General features: G+C 42.3%; 2 protein-coding genes across 3 annotated transcripts; both read left to right on the top strand.

Moving 5' to 3' along the window:
• Positions 1–1,386: 1,386 nt before the first annotated feature.
• Positions 1,387–8,643, top strand: LOC144031950 (uncharacterized). Of its 2 annotated transcripts, XM_077539497.1 has the most exons (3): positions 1,387–1,475; positions 1,744–1,896; positions 2,016–8,643. In XM_077539497.1, exon 3 carries the CDS (start codon positions 5,507–5,509, stop codon positions 6,932–6,934), a length of 1,428 nt encoding a protein of 475 aa, XP_077395623.1. In that variant the 5' UTR covers positions 1,387–1,475; positions 1,744–1,896; positions 2,016–5,506; the 3' UTR covers positions 6,935–8,643. The 2 variants fall into 2 exon arrangements, with proteins under 2 accessions (XP_077395623.1, XP_077395622.1); XM_077539496.1 differs by having other exon boundaries at positions 1,744–8,643.
• LOC144031949 (uncharacterized) lies at positions 8,639–13,181 on the top strand. The gene is made up of 2 exons (XM_077539495.1): positions 8,639–12,819; positions 13,088–13,181. The coding sequence occupies exon 1, from the start codon at positions 9,200–9,202 to the stop codon at positions 10,718–10,720; it is 1,521 nt and encodes a 506-aa protein (XP_077395621.1). The 5' UTR covers positions 8,639–9,199; the 3' UTR covers positions 10,721–12,819; positions 13,088–13,181.
• The last annotated feature ends 3,952 nt before the right edge of the window (positions 13,182–17,133 follow it).

Raw genomic sequence — 17,133 nt, 5'->3', positions numbered from 1 at the left:
CACATTTACAAACAAGCACTTCCTCTTCCATGCATCTTTGTAGTACTGAACAAAATGGCAACCTGCAAGTGGTCTGCTCCCTATTTCACACTGTTACACACTGAAATGTCAGTTCTACAGGGTGGCTTCGTTCCTTCAAATTTCATTTTTGCCGTTTTTTAGGGTATCTAAACTAAAAAACGGCCATGAAAAAAGAGAAACTAAATGTAACCATACAATACTGACAGACAGTTCATGGATCAGTTGCACGGTCGCCTGTTGCACAAAGAGATATTACTATACTTGCTAGGCAAGGATGATAACGTCTCAGTTTACTTTCAGCAAGATGGAGCTCCATCTCATTACGGTTTACACGTGTCAGTGATTAGATCAACAGTCCGTCCCCAGATGCTTGGATTGGTCAGCTGGTCCTGTAACGTGGCATCCTTGAATTCATCCATTGTGTATCAGAAAAAAAATCCAAAACATAAATCATGTTCAGGAATGTATTGCCAGCGGCATTACAAGCATAACTCCAGCTGGGCTATTGTGTTCTTCAGCAGTGAAGGACACAAATTGAAATGTGTTTTCCAAACAAGTGTTTGGCTGATATCTGAAGGGTATTTCTACAAGTAGCTTCAACATTCTCTTAGCTCATTCACTGCCAGCCATTTGCAGCAGCGCCAACCACCTGAGTGCCACCCATTTTCAAGGATTTTGATCAGTCTCTGAAGACCCACAGGATATTATTTTGCGACTATATAAACATGGGACCTACCAAAAAAAAAAAAGATTAGACTTTCGTCAGAAAAGTGTGCATTTCTACCATTTGTCGTTCTTTAAGCCTCACCTCTGCACTGGTCAAGCAAAGCCATCCTTCTCTTGCGTGGGCAATGGCACATCTCGAACGTGCATGAGCCTGGTTTTAGTGGTGCTCTTGTGGTGTCTTCAGGATGGCTGCAGGGATCATTAGCCATGGCGCCAGTCGACAGTCTCGATCACCTATAGAGATCTCATGATAAACCACACCGAGACAGAAATTAATATTGAAATGATGAAACACTCACACCCCCAGAGAACTATTCTGTAGAATATTTTAATCATGTGTAATGTTTACTATGGACATATGTGGCTCACAGTTTGTCTGTATTGATTGAATACAATCTTTTCCTGTTCACGCAACTGAATTCATTGTGTGATGATTGTTCTGTTTGTGATTTAAAGTTAGTAATTAAAGTAGACTAAAATAACGTTATTAATTTTATAAATAGCTAAGTATATTATTTTACTATAGAACGCTTTATTTAAAAAAAAAAAAAAAAAAAAAAAAGAGAGCGAGAGAGCGGTAGATCGAAACAGGATGTGACATCATCAAACCGGAAATCGCGTCGACGAAAACAGGAAGTATAGGCGCTAGATCGTCAGTGACAGAAACGTGACAAACCGTCTAATCCAGTACAATCCACACACATCGAACGCCTTTGGTAGCATCGTTGGTATGTATAACTTTGTAGTGTTGTTTATCCACATTTCTGTGGCATTATTATTTGAAAGTATGTTTATTTGATGACGTTTATAAATACGTTTTGCTAGCACTCGCTATTAGTGTTAGCCTAACACCATTATTGTAGTGATTGAGGTAATGTTTGTGTAGTCCATTTGTTTATAAGTAATTAATTTACAGTAATCTGTGCATTTAAGGTGTTTTTATTTTCACATCTATTTGGAAGTGACAAGTGATATTGTTTTATAATGTTGTTACAGTTTCACCTTCTTTACCATCATTAAACCTGTGGACCAGAGCAGCGTCTTCAGAGTCGTGATGTTTTAGATGAGTTTAGCTGACTGTCCGAACAAGGCTGAGACAGTACAGTGAAACAACGGCTTCCTTGCGGGCAAGATCACGTGAACACGCTGGTAGGAGCAAACCATCACTTTCTCTAAGTAGATAAACACATCAGTGTCCAACGAATCAAGAAAATTACAAGACAAATAGCCATGTCAAAGACGCATTCACATTCTTCTGTGCACTCCAGTGCATCGTCAACAACTTCTGCCGCAACGAGAGCGAGAGCAAAAGCAGAAGCTGCAAAAGCACGTCTTTCCTACGCTGAGGAGGAAATTAACCTGAAAATGGAAAAAGCTAAGTTGGAAGCATCTATGCAAATGCTTGAATATAAGAAAGAAACCGCTGCAGCTATTGCTGAAGCAGAAGCACTAGAAGCTGCTGTAGACGCCATGAGTGAACACTGTAGTCAAATGCTTTTATTGGACTCTACTCCCTTAACAGCCACCCAACGTACTCAACAATATGTTGCTGAACAAACCGAAGCTCTGGAAACAGAATGCCAGCTGAGCGAAGCGGTTGTCTCATCAAAGCCAAACCCTGTTTCCCAACACGTTCAACTTTGCAAGGATGAAAATACGTTAGTGAGCCCTGACAAGTCAAGTTTGAAAAATGTCATTCTCCACTGACACACCGTTTCAGTACTCAGAACGAACATAATAATGCATCACACACATCCTATCCAATGTCTCCTAATTCCAACCTCAGCAACTTCAGTCCAAATGAATTTGTGAGATACCTGGCACGCCGTGAATTGGTGTCCACCGGCTTACTTCAGTTTGATGACAAGCCACAGAATTACAGAGCTTGGAAACGCTCATTTCACTCTGCAACTAATAGCCTAAATTTAACAGCAAGTGAAGAAATTGATCTCCTTTTAAAATGGTTAGGAAATGAATCTAGAGAACACGCTGAACAGATAAGAGCAATTCACATCAATTGTCCAGAAGCGGGCTTGGATATGTTATGGACAAGACTTGAGAAAACTTATGGTTCAATAGAAGCAATCGAAGATGCTCTCTTCAAGCGCATTGAAACCTTTCCCAAAATAGGGAATAGGGAATATGCTAAATTAACAAAGTTAAGTGATCTTCTAATGGAACTTCTATCAGCTAAAGAAGAAGGCGTCTTACCTGGTCTGTCCTTCCTCGACACAGCAAGAGGAGTCAACCCAATAGTGCAGAAGCTTCCCTTTCGTCTTCAAGAAAAGTGGGCTTCGGCTGGTGCATCTTATAAACGACGAGAGGATGTGCATTATCCACCATTCAATTTTTTTGTTGATTTCATACACCAAGAAGCAAGCATTGCTAATGACCCAAGCTTCAGCTTCATCACCCGGACAGATGATGCACCCAGGACTGAAAAATCAAATAGGCATCAGAAAATCTCAGCTTACAAAACAGAGATAGGGTCCAAAACAGATTCTGACCTGACTGAGTCTCCGAGTGAAGCAGTTGATACTGACAAAATGTGTCCTATTCATGGGAAACCGCACCCTTTACACAAATGTCGTGCATTTAAAGAGCGGCCCATAGAAGAACGCAAAATGTTCCTGAAAGAAAACAATCTGTGCTTCAGATGTTGTTCGTCATCACACATCGCTAAGTACTGCAAAGTCCAACTTCAATTGAGTGCAAAAGCGAGAGACATTGTACGGCTTTACATGCAGGGCCTGCAGCAAAGATGGAAGTAGAGATCCCTGCTTCAGAGCATGGCGGGGAGGAAGTCGAAGCCTTACCTCAATCCGACATCACAACCAAATGCACTAAAGTCTGCGGTGGAGATCTCACAGACCGATCCTGTTCCAAAATTTGCCTTGTCAAAGTGTTTCCAACTGGTCACAGAGAGAACGCGGTGAAAGTATATGCTATTCTGGATGAGCAGAGCAATAGATCGCTGACTCGCTCACAGTTATTTGAAGTGTTTGCAGACAAAGGTCCAAGCGTCCCATACACACTCAAAACATGCGCTGAGTAAAAGAAGTAACAGGAAGGCGGGCAAATGGATATGAATTGGAATCCCTGGATGGAACACTCAGAATTCCACTACCCAGCCTTATAGAATGTAATGACATACCAAACAACAGAGATGAAATTCCCACCCCAGATGTAGCTCTTCATCATGCACATTTAAAGTCAATAGCTCACCACATTCCAGAAATGGATCCAAATGCCCAAATCATGCTTCTCTTGGGTCGAGACGTCATCAGAGTACACAAGGTACGCAAACAAGTGAATGGCCCACACAACCAGCCATACGCACAGAAGTTAGATCTTGGAGGGGTTGTCGTAGGTAATGTGTGTCTTGCCAGCGTCCACAGACCACTGACAATCAGCTCTTTCTATACAACCACCACAGAGCTACAACGACCATCGCTCTTTAACCCGTGCCCTAATGTGTTTCATGTGAAAGAAAAGTACAGCGCCAGCCAAGTGACAAGTCACTGTACAGAATGTTCTGAAGAGGAATTGTTATGGAAAATAATTATTTAACATGTATTAACATAAGTTTGTACTGTATTGTATTACGGACACCTGGAGTTTGTTTCACTATGGACTGCTCCTTCTTTGTACATGAAGGAATAACAAAGTGACCTTCACTGATAAGCTTGCTCGGAAGAGACTGCATGTTTCCCTGCCCAGTTGACCCTCCCTTCGCCTCCCAAATTCCTAAAAGAGTCTTGCTTTCGTCTTTCTGCGCACTCTCTCACAGACCACTATCTTGTACACTGCTCTGTTAGACTTGTGTATATTTGAAGCTTCAAATATAAAGAAACCCAAAAGACAAATTGTTTTCCAGACTATTTTATTCATCTCGCCTAACTGCTGAAAATTCCACAACAATTTGGTGTCAGAAGTGGGATGACTGAAGATCCGTCGGTGAACCTCAGGGACGTCGGTGGGTGGCCTCCGGGGTCTAATTCAGACTCCCCTCTACCTCAACAAAAATTCTCGAGACGAGAGGACCGACTCCTTGGGTGGATCCGGTCGACTTCACGTCTATCCAACGAACTCAAAATTTTCACCAGTAATCGGTGAGATGTACATTTTTTAATTTTGTTTTAGTTCAAAATATTTGGAATTTGATTTTGTTCTAATTCAATTGGGTAAGTGAGAATATATATGAATATATTCTAAATTCGTGACCACCAAGTCCTGTCGTCAACGTCTTGGCCAGAATAGGGTTTTTCCGGGAAACCTGAGGTTCGTAGAGTTGGTCTTAGGATTTTAAGCAGGGGTTTTGCTTATTAACAACTTGAGGTTGATTCAACTACTGCACTGCAAGAGTGAACTATTTTTGCAGTGTTGGTGGTTATCAACGGGTTTTTTTCTTTGTGCCTGTAAACAAAGTGATTCACAGAGACGTCTGTGTCTTATTTAATTGTTGATCTCTTGAGATTGCGAAACTCATTTATCTCTTGAGAAAGATACAATTTTGACGGCTTTTCTTATATTGGAAGGAAACTAGAATACTTCTAATATGAGAAAGCAACTGTAGGGAGGTTTGACTTCCCGAGGGGGGCCAGTTGACGACATGGTGAGGAAATATGGTCTAAATTCTATTGCGAGGTTAAATGTCTAGGATGTCTGAATTTGGGTTTCTAGAAGGGGTATTTAAGTTTGAAACAAGTGTCAGAATTGAAAGAAAATTGTAGGACAGAGACTGAAGTGAAAAGTGAAAATGTCGGACCTGAAAGAAATGGAATGTCATATGGAATGTTTGTGTTTGCGGGAAAAGGAAACACAATTCTGCTTGAAAAAGCATGTTCAAGGTCAAATGTCTGAGTTGACTGTGGAAGGGAAAAAGAAAGTTGACAATGGGAAAGGAAATGGAAGCAATGACACAGAACACCATGCTGGTCACTCCCTTTGCCCTTATTTTACAGGCACGTGGGACCCTCTCCTCAACTGCGCACCTCCTTTTCCTCCGCCACAGCAAGTTCCAACTTCGCCTCCGTTCCTGCCGCAGCAAGTTCCAGTCCCACCACCCCTTTCACTGACTCAACCTGCTCCAACCCCACCATGCTTCCCTCAACCCCCTCATGCATACGTGGGGCTAATGCCCACATATGGACCTCACCATGTTCCTGATGCCGCTCCTGGGCCTTCCCCGGCATCCTGGTTGAGTGAAAGCTTGCCTGCCTCCCCTTCCGCACCAGCGGTGACCTCGACCCCTGTTGGCCTTCGCACCCGCTCTCACCAACAGCTCGGCACTCTACAACAGCCCATTAAGGATGAGCCAGAGAGCAAAATTCTCACTGCTCCCATGGTCCAAGGCATGGGTCCCACGGGTGAGGCAGCCTTTGTGTTTCGGCCCTGGACTTATCAAGATATGAAAGACAATCTCCATCATCTCCCTGATATCGCTGATGGAGGGACATTTGCCGCAGCACTTCTCACCTTTTGCCAGCAGTTTACGCCCACTGTGCCTGAACTGAATCGCCTCCTCATGATGAAATTGGGCCCAACTGATCACATGAAAATCGCCAATTTTGTGACCAGCAATCATCGCCCCGTCAATCCCAGGTGGGGCCACCCGGACAATGCTGCATATGAGGGCTGCCTCAATGTGTTATGTGGGGTAATTACGATTCGGTTTCCCCGCCGAATGGACCGCCGGCAAAATGCGGACGAGACTGTCGCTGACTATTTCAGTCGCCTATACAAGGTTTTCAAGGACAACAGTGGACTCACAGAACCAACTGTCATGGAAGCGACACCCAGCCCATGGGAGGTTCACCTCAATAATGCTTTCCGCAATGGCCTCCTACCTCGACTGGCAGATGCTGTCAACAAATCATGTGTCTGTGTCAATGAGGCTCGCCTCGAAGACATACGCCGCCATGCCCTTCATGCCCAAGATTGCATGGCCAGAAACAAGGAGAAGGAGGGAAAAACATCACAAAGATGTCACATACAAGGCCCAACTCACAATGATGAATGCGCTGACACCGCAAATTCAGCCAGCTCAAGCATGGACCATTGGGCCAAGAAATGCCCCAAGAGGACCCGAGACAAGCGGCGTGGTGGACGAGGTGGATGGGGGTCCCAAGAGCATGGTCAACCCCAGTACTGTCAGCAGTCTGAACGGCAGTCCCAGTCCGACTGAGGGCGCGAGGGAGAGGGGGAGGTGCGGTCGAAGGAGACGGAACCTCTGCCTACAGCAGCTGAAAAGGGAAGTGACAAGTGACACACATACACTTATCACAGAGACAATCCAGAGACTTGAACAACAAACTATGCTACCGATAGAGACTTATCTTAATTATAATCCGGAAGCCTTTAAAAAATGTCCATCGATGGTTTTGAATGTTTTGGGAAAAGATATTACATTGCTTGTGGACTCAGGTGCCACACATTCAGTTGTTAAAGAATCCGACCTGCCTGGCTGTCAAATGTCCGGCCGATTTGTGTACTTTGTTGGTGCTGCGGGGATTACAGTGACGGAAAGGTTTACAAAACCACTAAGGATAATTGACCAAGGGGACGTTGACAACCCAATTTATTCCTCTTTAAAACATAGTTTTTTGCTATCTATGGTCTGTCCAGTGAACCTGTTGGGAAGAGATTTGATGCTCGCTCTGGGCCTCAATCTAATCTCAACATCGGATGGCCTGAAGGTTACTAGGTCTGCGTGTTCCTTAGTTTCCTTCCCAAATTCTGCCACGAGCTCATTGTATGTTTATCAATGGCTCATTCCACAATCTACTGCGTCTAAATTGCTGGCCCGAGCGCGAACAGTGGTATCGTCACGGGCTGATTTTATGCCGATTCATTCCCTTCACTGTACTGCCCATGTGGTTCGGGGCCCCGATTGTGATTATGAGCAGGAGTTTTTTTCTGCTGTTGATGATCATCTTATGTTATATATCTTTTATTGGAATTCCATGCGCAGCGCTATCTCTGTCTCTCTTACACACCCACACAACTCAAATTTTAGTTGGAGCCAGGCCACACATTTTATTCTCAAAGGCATATACAAGTGATTGATAAAGGGGGGATCTGGGTCCTTGGATTAAACACTGTGAAGCCATCACAGATTGGACACACACACACACACACACACACACCCATACACTCCTTTGATTATGCATTTATGATGTTTTCAAAGTGACACATACCATGTATACACCTGCTGTCAGGTCTCCCTATCTAATAGAGGATGCTGACGGCTTAAACATTAACACTTTTTTTTTATGTTTTTGTTTGTTTGTTTGTTTGTTTTTTGCACTCACACCCTACACAGATTTGTCCCAACTCCCTCCTCCTTTGGCTGAAATACCTGTTACTCTCTGAGCCTCTTATAAATATGTTGGATTAAAAAAAAAGAGGCTAAACCCATTTAGATTAAGCCCAAGTCTGATTTTTGACCGAAATTTGGTGAAACTGAAGCCATTGGAGGAATCCTATTTAATCTTATTTTATATATTTATTTTTTTTGCCCTGCGATTGGCTGACAACCAGTTCAGGGTGTACCCCGCCTATTGCCCAAAGCCAGCTGAGATAGGCTCCAGCACCCCCGCAACCATTGTATGAATAAGCGGTCAACAAAATAGATAGATGATTTTTTTTTTGTTTTTCTTTTTTTTTTCTTTTTTTTTTCTCTTGCTGGAAACAGGAGTTTATCGTTTTATATCCTGATTTTCAATTATAAACACCCATGTTTTTTATAAAGCAAATTTATAACATACCCACCCCCCAACAAACAATAATTAATTTAAAATTTCCACATTATTAATATTGCGGTTTATATAAATTATTTATAATATTAAATCCTATAAATTATTTATTTAAACCATTAATAAATATAAAAACTATATAACCTTTATCCTATTTATAAAAATATAATAATAAGCTTATATTTTTATATATATATATATTTTTTTTTTTTAATCAAAATTAGAATGTTATGGAAAATAATTATTTAACATGTATTAACATAAGTTTGTACTGTATTGTATTACGGACACCTGGAGTTTGTTTCACTATGGACTGCTCCTTCTTTATACATGAAGGAATAACAAAGTGACCTTCACTGATAAGCTTGCTCGGAAGAGACTGCATGTTTCCCTGCCCAGTTGACCCTCCCTTCGCCTCCCAAATTCCTAAAAGAATCTTGCTTTCGTCTTTCTGCGCACTCTCTCACAGACCACTATCTTGTACACTGCTCTGTTAGACTTGTGTATATTTGAAGCTTCAAATATAAAGAAACCCAAAAGACAAATTGTTTTCCAGACTATTTTATTCATCTCGCCTAACTGCTGAAAATTCCACAACAGAATCTATCTGTGATAATGATCATCTCGGATGTGATGTTTTCAAGAGAACCAAAGAGGATAACAGAGTTGCTCCTTCAATTCAGGATGCTTCATTCATGAAAATAATGAATGACGGGCTACAGAAAAACTCCAACAACAGTTGGGTAGCTCCATTGCCCTTTAAGAGTCCACGCCGGCGGCTTCCCAACAACAGGCCTCAGGCTCTAAAGCGTCTCATGTCTCTTGTGCAAAACCTTGAGAAGAAGCCTGAAATGAGAGAACACTTCCTCAGTTTCATGGATAAGGTTTTTAAAAATGGTCATGCCGAGTTAGCAACCCCTCTTAGTGAGGAAGAAGAGCAGTGGTATTTGCCAATATTCGGCGTATACCACCCCAAGAAACCAAAGAAAATAAGAGTGGTATTTGACTCGAGTGCCCAGTTCAATGGTGTGTCCCTCAATGATGTGCTCTTGACTGGACCAGACTTGAACAACACACTTTTAGGTGTCTTGATCCGTTTCAGGAAAGAAGCTATTGCATTCACAGCAGACATTGAACAGATGTTCTATTCATTCTTGGTAAGAGAAGAGGACAGGGACTTCTTGAGATTCTTATGGTTCCGTGACAACGATTTCAGCAAAGGCATTGTGGACTACCGCATGACGGTTCATGTTTTCGGGAACAGCCCCTCACCTGCGGTTGCTATTCACGGTTTACACCAATCTGTTCAAGGCAGCGAGCTCCATATTGACCCTGATGTGAAGCACTTCGTAATGAAAGACTTCTATGTAGATGATGGATTGAAGTCTCTGTCTACAGTTGAAGCTGCTATTGACTTATTAAAAAAGACACAAGATGTACTATCCAAATCAAATCTGAGACTACACAAAATTGCAGCAAACCGCGAAGAAGTCATGGAAGCCTTCCCATCAAAGGACCATGCCAGCGACTTGAAAGACCTCGACTTCAACACAGACACAGTGCCAATGCAACGAAGTCTTGGACTCAATTGGAATCTCCAGACTGACTGCTTTGTCTTCATTGTCTCCGACGTGATAAACCCCTACACTCGACGAGGTGTTTTGTCCACCATCAACAGCCTCTATGACCCTCTAGGATTTGCAGCTCCAGTTGTAATCCAAGGCAAAGCAATTTTAAGAGAACTCACTACAGAGAAAGGTGACTGGGACGCACCATTGCCTAGTGAAATGGAGGAGTCTTGGACGTCATGGAGGGCATCTTTAGCAGAATTGTCAAGCCTGATAATTCCCCGGGCCTACACTGAGTCTTCACCATTGGCAGCTATCCGCAGGGAATTGTGTGTCTTCTCTGATGCCTCAACAAAAGCAATCGCTGCGGTAGCCTACCTCAAAATCACAGACAGTGCTGGATATAATCACATCGGCTTCGTTGTGGGAAAGGCCAAGCTAGCCCCCCGTCCAGAACACACAATTCCGAGACTAGAACTTTGTGCAGCAGTACTTGCTGTAGAGTTAGCAGAACTACTCCCAGCAGAACTTGACTTTGAACTTGATACCACAACGTTTTACACAGATAGCAAAGTCGTTTTAGGCTATATTTGTAATGAAACCAGACGCTTCTATGTTTATGTGAATAACAGGGTCTTGCGCATTTGAAAATCTTCCAGTCCATACCAGTGGCACTATGTGGTCACAGACCAGAACCCGGCAGATCATGCAACGCGCTCTGTTGCCGCTGGCCATTTAAGCAAGACGAACTGGCTGAGTGGACCGAGTTTCCTGTCTAAACTGGACCAACAAGTACCTGGTAATGCCTTTGATCTTGTGGATCCAAGTTCAGATTCAGACATTCGTCCTCTAACGTCAGCCTTGATCACGACTGCCATATCTAAGAAGCTTGGTTCACAGAGATTTGCTAAGTTCTCTTCATGGACGTCACTGATTCGTGCCATCATGCACCTCAAACACATAGTCCGCTGTTTCAGTTCTTCCACAACAAACACAACGTGTAAGGGCTGGCATTTATGCAAGACAGATATCACTGTGGAGGACTCCAACCAAGCGTCAGCCACGATCATTCAAACGGTGCAAGAAGAGGTCTACAGTGAGGAAATAAACTGCATCAAAGGACATAAAAGCATTCCCAAAAACAGTCCTCTCAGGAACTTAGATCAGTTTCTCGATCCGAATGGTCTCAGAGTTGGAGGCCGTCTTCATCATTCAAGTCTAAATCAACAGGAGAAGACTCCTTTGATAGTCCCAGGCAATCATCACATCGCCGTCTTGATTATCAGACAGTACCATGAGAAAGTTCACCATCAAGGTCGTCACTTTACGGAAGGAGCTGTCCGTTCAGATGGCTTTTGGATTATTGGTGGAAAAAGGAAAGTGAGCAGTATTATCTTCAAATGTGTGCAATGCAGACGTCTCAGAGCGCCTGCTGGTGGTCAGAAAATGGCTAATCTCCCAGCAGATCGTCTTTCAAGAGATCCTCCTTTTACAAATATCGGACTGGATGTATTTGGCCATTGGAGTGTCTGTTCTCGCCGAACAAGAGGAGGCTTCTCACAAAGTAAACGCTGGGCTGTGATCTTTACATGTATGAGCGTTAGAGCCGTGCATATCGAAGTTATTGAGTCCCTCGACACATCCAGTTTCATCAATGCTCTAAGGCGGTTCCTAGCTGCAAGAGGACCAGTTAAGAGTTTCCGCTCCAATAGAGGGACTAATTTTGTGAGTGCATGCAAAAACCTGAAAATACCTACGAACATTGACCACTCCAGTATTAAGTCCTACCTTTCAGACCAAGGATGTTCTGGGACCTTCAACCCCCCTCATGCTTCTCATTTCGGTGGGACGTGGGAAAGGATGATTGGCCTCGCCAAGAGGATACTGGACTCCATGTTCCTTCAACTGAAAGACAAACTTACCCACGAAGTGCTGGTAAACTTTATGGCAGAAGTGGCGGCCATCATTAATTCCCGACCACTTGTTCCTGTGACAGCTGACCCGGACGAGTCGTTCATACTCACACCAGCTACTCTTCTAACTCAAAAGGTGCTCCCCCTACAGGCTCCTGCAGGAGAATTCGGGCCTGCCGACTTCTACAAGCGTCAGTGGAGGCATGTCAAACTTCTGTCCAACACCTTCTGGGACAGATGGCGCAAACAATTCCTTCCAACTCTTCAAGTACGAAGAAAGTGGCAATGTCCACACAAGAACATTGAACCGAAGAGCATCGTTCTTATTAAGGACCACCAAGTATCAAGGAACCTATGGCCACTTGGCATGGTGACAAAGGCTTTCCCAAGCAAAGACGGAAGAGTCCGCCAAGTCGAGGTGAAGGTGATCAAGCCTGGAGGAGAGACGCTGTTCGTGAGACCAGTAGTGGAGCTGGTGCTGCTTCTCCCTCCTGATGTTTAGACTATGGACAAGTGGGTGGCATGTAATTATGCCAGGCGGGGAGTGTTCTGTTTGTGATTTAAAGTTAGTAATTAAAGTAGACTAAAATAACGTTATTAATTTTATAAATAGCTAAGTATGTTATTTTACTATAGAATGCTTTATTTAAAAAAAAGAAAAGAAAAGAAAAGAGCGAGAGAGCGGTAGATCGAAACAGGATGGACATCATCAAACCGGAAATCACGTCGACGAAAACAGGAAGTATAGGCGCTAGATCGTCAGTGACAGAAACGTGACAAACAGTCCAATCCAGTACAATCCACACACATCGAACGCCTTTGGTAGCATCGTTGGTATGTATAACTTTGTAGTGTTGTTTATCCACATTTCTGTGGCATTATTATTTGAAAGGATGTTTATTTGATGACGTTTATAAGTACGTTTTGCTAGCACTCGCTATTAGTGTTAGCCTAACACCATTATTGTAGTGATTGAGGTAATGTTTGTGTAGTCCATTTGTTTATAAGTAATTAATTTACAGTAATCTGTGCATTTAAGGTGTTTTTATTTTCACATCTATTTGGAAGTGAAAAGTGATATTGTTTTATAATGTTGTTACAGTTTCACCTTCTTTACCATCATTAAACCTGTGGACCAGAGCAGCGTCTTCAGAGTCGTGATGTTTTAGATGAGTTTAGCTGACTGTCCGAACAAGGCTGAGACAGTACAATGATACTTTAATTGAAACGGGGGTGCAACCTATGGCTCCGATTATGTTTGGGAATCCAGCAATGGTGTGAAACCCTTCTTTAATTTCAGCTCAATGATAATGTCACGTCCATTTGGGAAAGGGATTTAAGGTTGGTGCCAGAGAAATAATTGCATCCAACACTGCCGACATGATTCTGCTTAATGTTGGTTGTGAAAGGCCTCATACATCTGCGTCCAATTTCAGCAGGAGATCAGATGCAAATGCCACCGGCATATTTTTAACACTCTGGCTAACACCCTGGATGTGCAGAGGGATGGCTCTGATGCAGTTTGTTTCTCGCTTTAACGTGGGTTCAAAATCATGGCATCAATCAATACATTTTTAGGTAAGCGGTACCTACTGCAAGCCAATCCTGTGACTGAATGGATCAGCTTGCTGTTTGAAAATGTGCTCTCAGCAGAGCGCATGGTTGCATGGTGGAACGAATTGTTGTCCAAATCCTCCAATTGTGCACAATAAGCAATGGCAAATGCATTTCAGTGTAGACCTTTCAGTTGTCCTTTGATAACGTGTTATACCAACCTTTCAAATTGTCTATTAAATTACAGTTTTTCTCAATTGCTAATACGCTAAACCCTATTTTCTGAGCCCACTGGTTGAATCAGTCACTCTTTCAGAAAAACCACAAGCCCCTCCTCCTTTTTTAAACCTTTTAAGACACAAGTTGCCAACACATTGTCATTGTGATGCACCTGTGTTTTATAATAGTGTGCATAGGTGGCAAAAGTCAAACACAATTAAAACACATTTATCATAGCTTGAAAACAACTCAAAATTGTGGCTAATGATGTGAAGAAACATACAAGCCATTTCTGACAGCCATGGTTTCAACACAGTGGGTAAGATATCTGAGAGGAGTTCGTGTGTGAGGTGCTTGAGGAGGTCAAGGTGGTCAGCAAAAACATAAAAAAACAATAATATCCGATGAAATCAGTGTACTGTGATTGACCATGTTCTTGTTCACGGTATGTGCATGAGGTAGGCCAGAAACATAAATAATTCAGTGTCCACCATAATCCAAATATTATAGTGCACTGCTTTTATTGGCATTACAGTTTGTAAATGTTGACAACAATTATGTATAGTATACCTTGTGTCCAATAAAACCACAAATTCATCATAAATATTTGTGTGGTACAGTGATACCTCGGTTTACGAACTTAATTGGTTCCCAGAGAGTGTGTGTAAACCGAAAAGTTCTTCTTCCGAACATTTATTTCGCATAAGAAACCATTAAAATGAGAATAATCCGTTCCCAGGTCCCTATAAAACATAATTTTCTACTAAATAAGCCTTAAAACTACACAAAAATATATCTTATTTTTATTATTTATTTTTATCATTTTTTTATTGTATTGTAATTAAAGAAATAAATTGTACTGTATAATAAAGTCGTTTTATTTTACTTTGTGATGGTAGACTTACTTCATTTGCGAGCGTTTCACCGCGTAGAGTGTTTATGGAACGGTTGTCGCACTTTCGTGCTCACCGGAGCGGAGGAGGCGTGTCCCTTGGTGACAAGGAAGTGGAGCACTTTAGCGAGTCAACAAGTGAGCACCGCCAACTACTTTCACCTCTTTCCTGGAACTAAACAGCCGTGGCACGATTTTCTCCTTTTTTGAGGTACGTGATGGCACTTTCGCTTTTTTTAGTGGCGCGAACTCCATTGACTACAATGCAAACGCGCCGCCGAATCGCCGTCCCTCGCTGGTAAGCATTAGGCTTAACACTAGCCTGTGGTGGGGTCTTTTTCGGTCCCATAATAGCAAAATTACACTCAAAATGTCTATCAAACACAAACCGCGTCCGCACTAAAAGAAAGGGGGTGACGAACTGGGACGCCGTGAGCATGCGTCAGCTTCTTGTGGCCGCCACCGTGGTGCTGTTCGACCGCGTGGTTTGGTTCGTCCGCCGAAAAGTAGTTCGTCAGCCGAGACTAAATTTTCGCGAATTTAATGTTCGTGAGGCGAAAAGTTCGTGAGCTGAAGCGTTCGTGAGCCGAGGTATCACTGTATTAGTCTAAAATGATAATGTGTCTGTTGTGATGACTTGGACAAAAATAATCAACCCATTTTATGCCCAATTCATGCAATGATAATAATAATAATAATAATAATAATAATCCAGCTACTTCCAAATGGTTCACATACTTTTTCCATCAACAAAATTGCTTCAACAATCTTTTGTAAGTTTTTAAACATTCTGCAGCACTTTTTGTTGGATGGCCTCTTAACCTCCTTTGATAGTATTTGCATCTACAAATAACTATCATCACTCATGTTGCTATGAGCACATCATCATAAATGTGAATGTCATGAATTGCTTTACCAACATCGAAAGGTCTAAAGAAGATATTTTTTAAAGCGGAAGTCAACCCAATATAATTATACAACAATATGTTATATGCAGCCTCACTAATCTAATTCTGTTATTCTGCCTAGTATTGTGTTTGTGGAATATGAGCTTAGCATCAAAATCCAGCCGTTTTATCCATCTCAGGGTGTGGCCATTTTGCTTGGGTCTCAGGTAACAACCAATCACAGCGCAGCTTCAGAAAACAGGTGAGCTGTGATTGGTCAATGTCTGAACAATTGTGATGTCACCTTCAGTTGACAGCAAGTGGCAAAATGGCCGCCCCTTGAGATGGATAAAAACAGCTGGATTTTGCTGCTTAACTCATACTCCACAAAAGCAATATTACCGTACTTTCCGCACTATAACCTAAAAGCCTTCATTTTTTTCAAAAGCTGACCATGCGCCTTATAATCCAGTGCGCCTTATATATGGATCAATATTGAGCTGCAACAGGTCTTGCTGTCAAGTCGGTAACCCTGCACGATCGGTGACGCGCATGCGCAGAAGATCCCGCCATCTTGGATCGCTAGCTAATACTAATACTTTACCTCAGAGAAAATAATAAAACAGCTGTTTATTTATTTTGGGAGTGAATGGAGTTATCACGAAGCTGGTTTGTAATCTATTAATAAAGTTTGACTGACCTATCTGTTTTGTTGACATTCCTTTTAGCGCAGCACCATCTAATGGATGCCTCTACTGTAGCGCCTTATATATGAAAAAAAGTTTTAAAATATGTCATTCATTGAACGTGCTGCATTGAACGTCCTTATAATGTGGTGCGCCTTATAAAATACGTAAAATACAGTAATCAGAATGTTTAGACTAGTGAGGTCACATAAAACACATTTTTGTCAAGAAATGTTTAGGGTTGAATTCCCCTGTAATATAACGTGAGACAATGATGTTTTGAGATTAAGAGCGTTCCATATGCTTTTGAGATGAAGATACTGCTTTTGTCACCCCACAGGAGGGCTTGGTATCATTTACACCCGCTGAACTCGATATGGATCTTTAATGATGTGAACACCTATTTGAGGTCTGCAGCAGGGCAGCTTTGAGTCTTGTGCTGTGCTCTGAAAAGCTTTAGATGTCAGGAAGGTGCATTGGCTTGCCTGTGTAAACCAGCAGTGTGCAGCAATTTACCAGAGCAATGTGACAGAAAAATCCCATTTCCCACTCCACAGCGACTAACAGGATGGAAGGCGCTCTCTTGCTTTCTCTGTGCGCCTTGTCTTTGCTGCATATGCTGCTCTGTCATTTACTCTGCTGAACAATTTGCTTGGAATTGCGTTGCAAACATTTCCCCCTCAATTTGACGTTTCTACCCTTTCATTTACATCTTTTTCTATTTTGCATACCACCTTCTGGCTCTTGTAGGTTTGTTCTTCAGTCTGTCTTTCTATCTAACATGGTCTTATTGTCAGGATAATCCTCTTCCTCGGTGCTCAGCATTCACTGTCCTCTTTTCACCTTACACCCACCTCCACTTATTGAGGCAGCTGTCTGAGAGAAATCTGTAACCACACATAAAACATCA

Source organism: Festucalex cinctus, chromosome 12 (assembly GCF_051991245.1).
Source record: "Festucalex cinctus isolate MCC-2025b chromosome 12, RoL_Fcin_1.0, whole genome shotgun sequence".
In the NCBI taxonomy this organism is placed as follows: domain Eukaryota; kingdom Metazoa; phylum Chordata; class Actinopteri; order Syngnathiformes; family Syngnathidae; genus Festucalex; species Festucalex cinctus.
This window is presented reverse-complemented; position numbering and strand designations above follow the sequence as displayed.

What these genes read in the sequence shown, in the direction of transcription:
- LOC144031950 (XM_077539497.1), top strand. Translation starts at nt 5,507, where the DNA reads ATGTCGGACCTGAAAGAAATGGAATGTCATATGGAATGTTTGTGTTTG.
- LOC144031949 (XM_077539495.1), top strand. Translation starts at nt 9,200, where the DNA reads ATGAAAATAATGAATGACGGGCTACAGAAAAACTCCAACAACAGTTGG.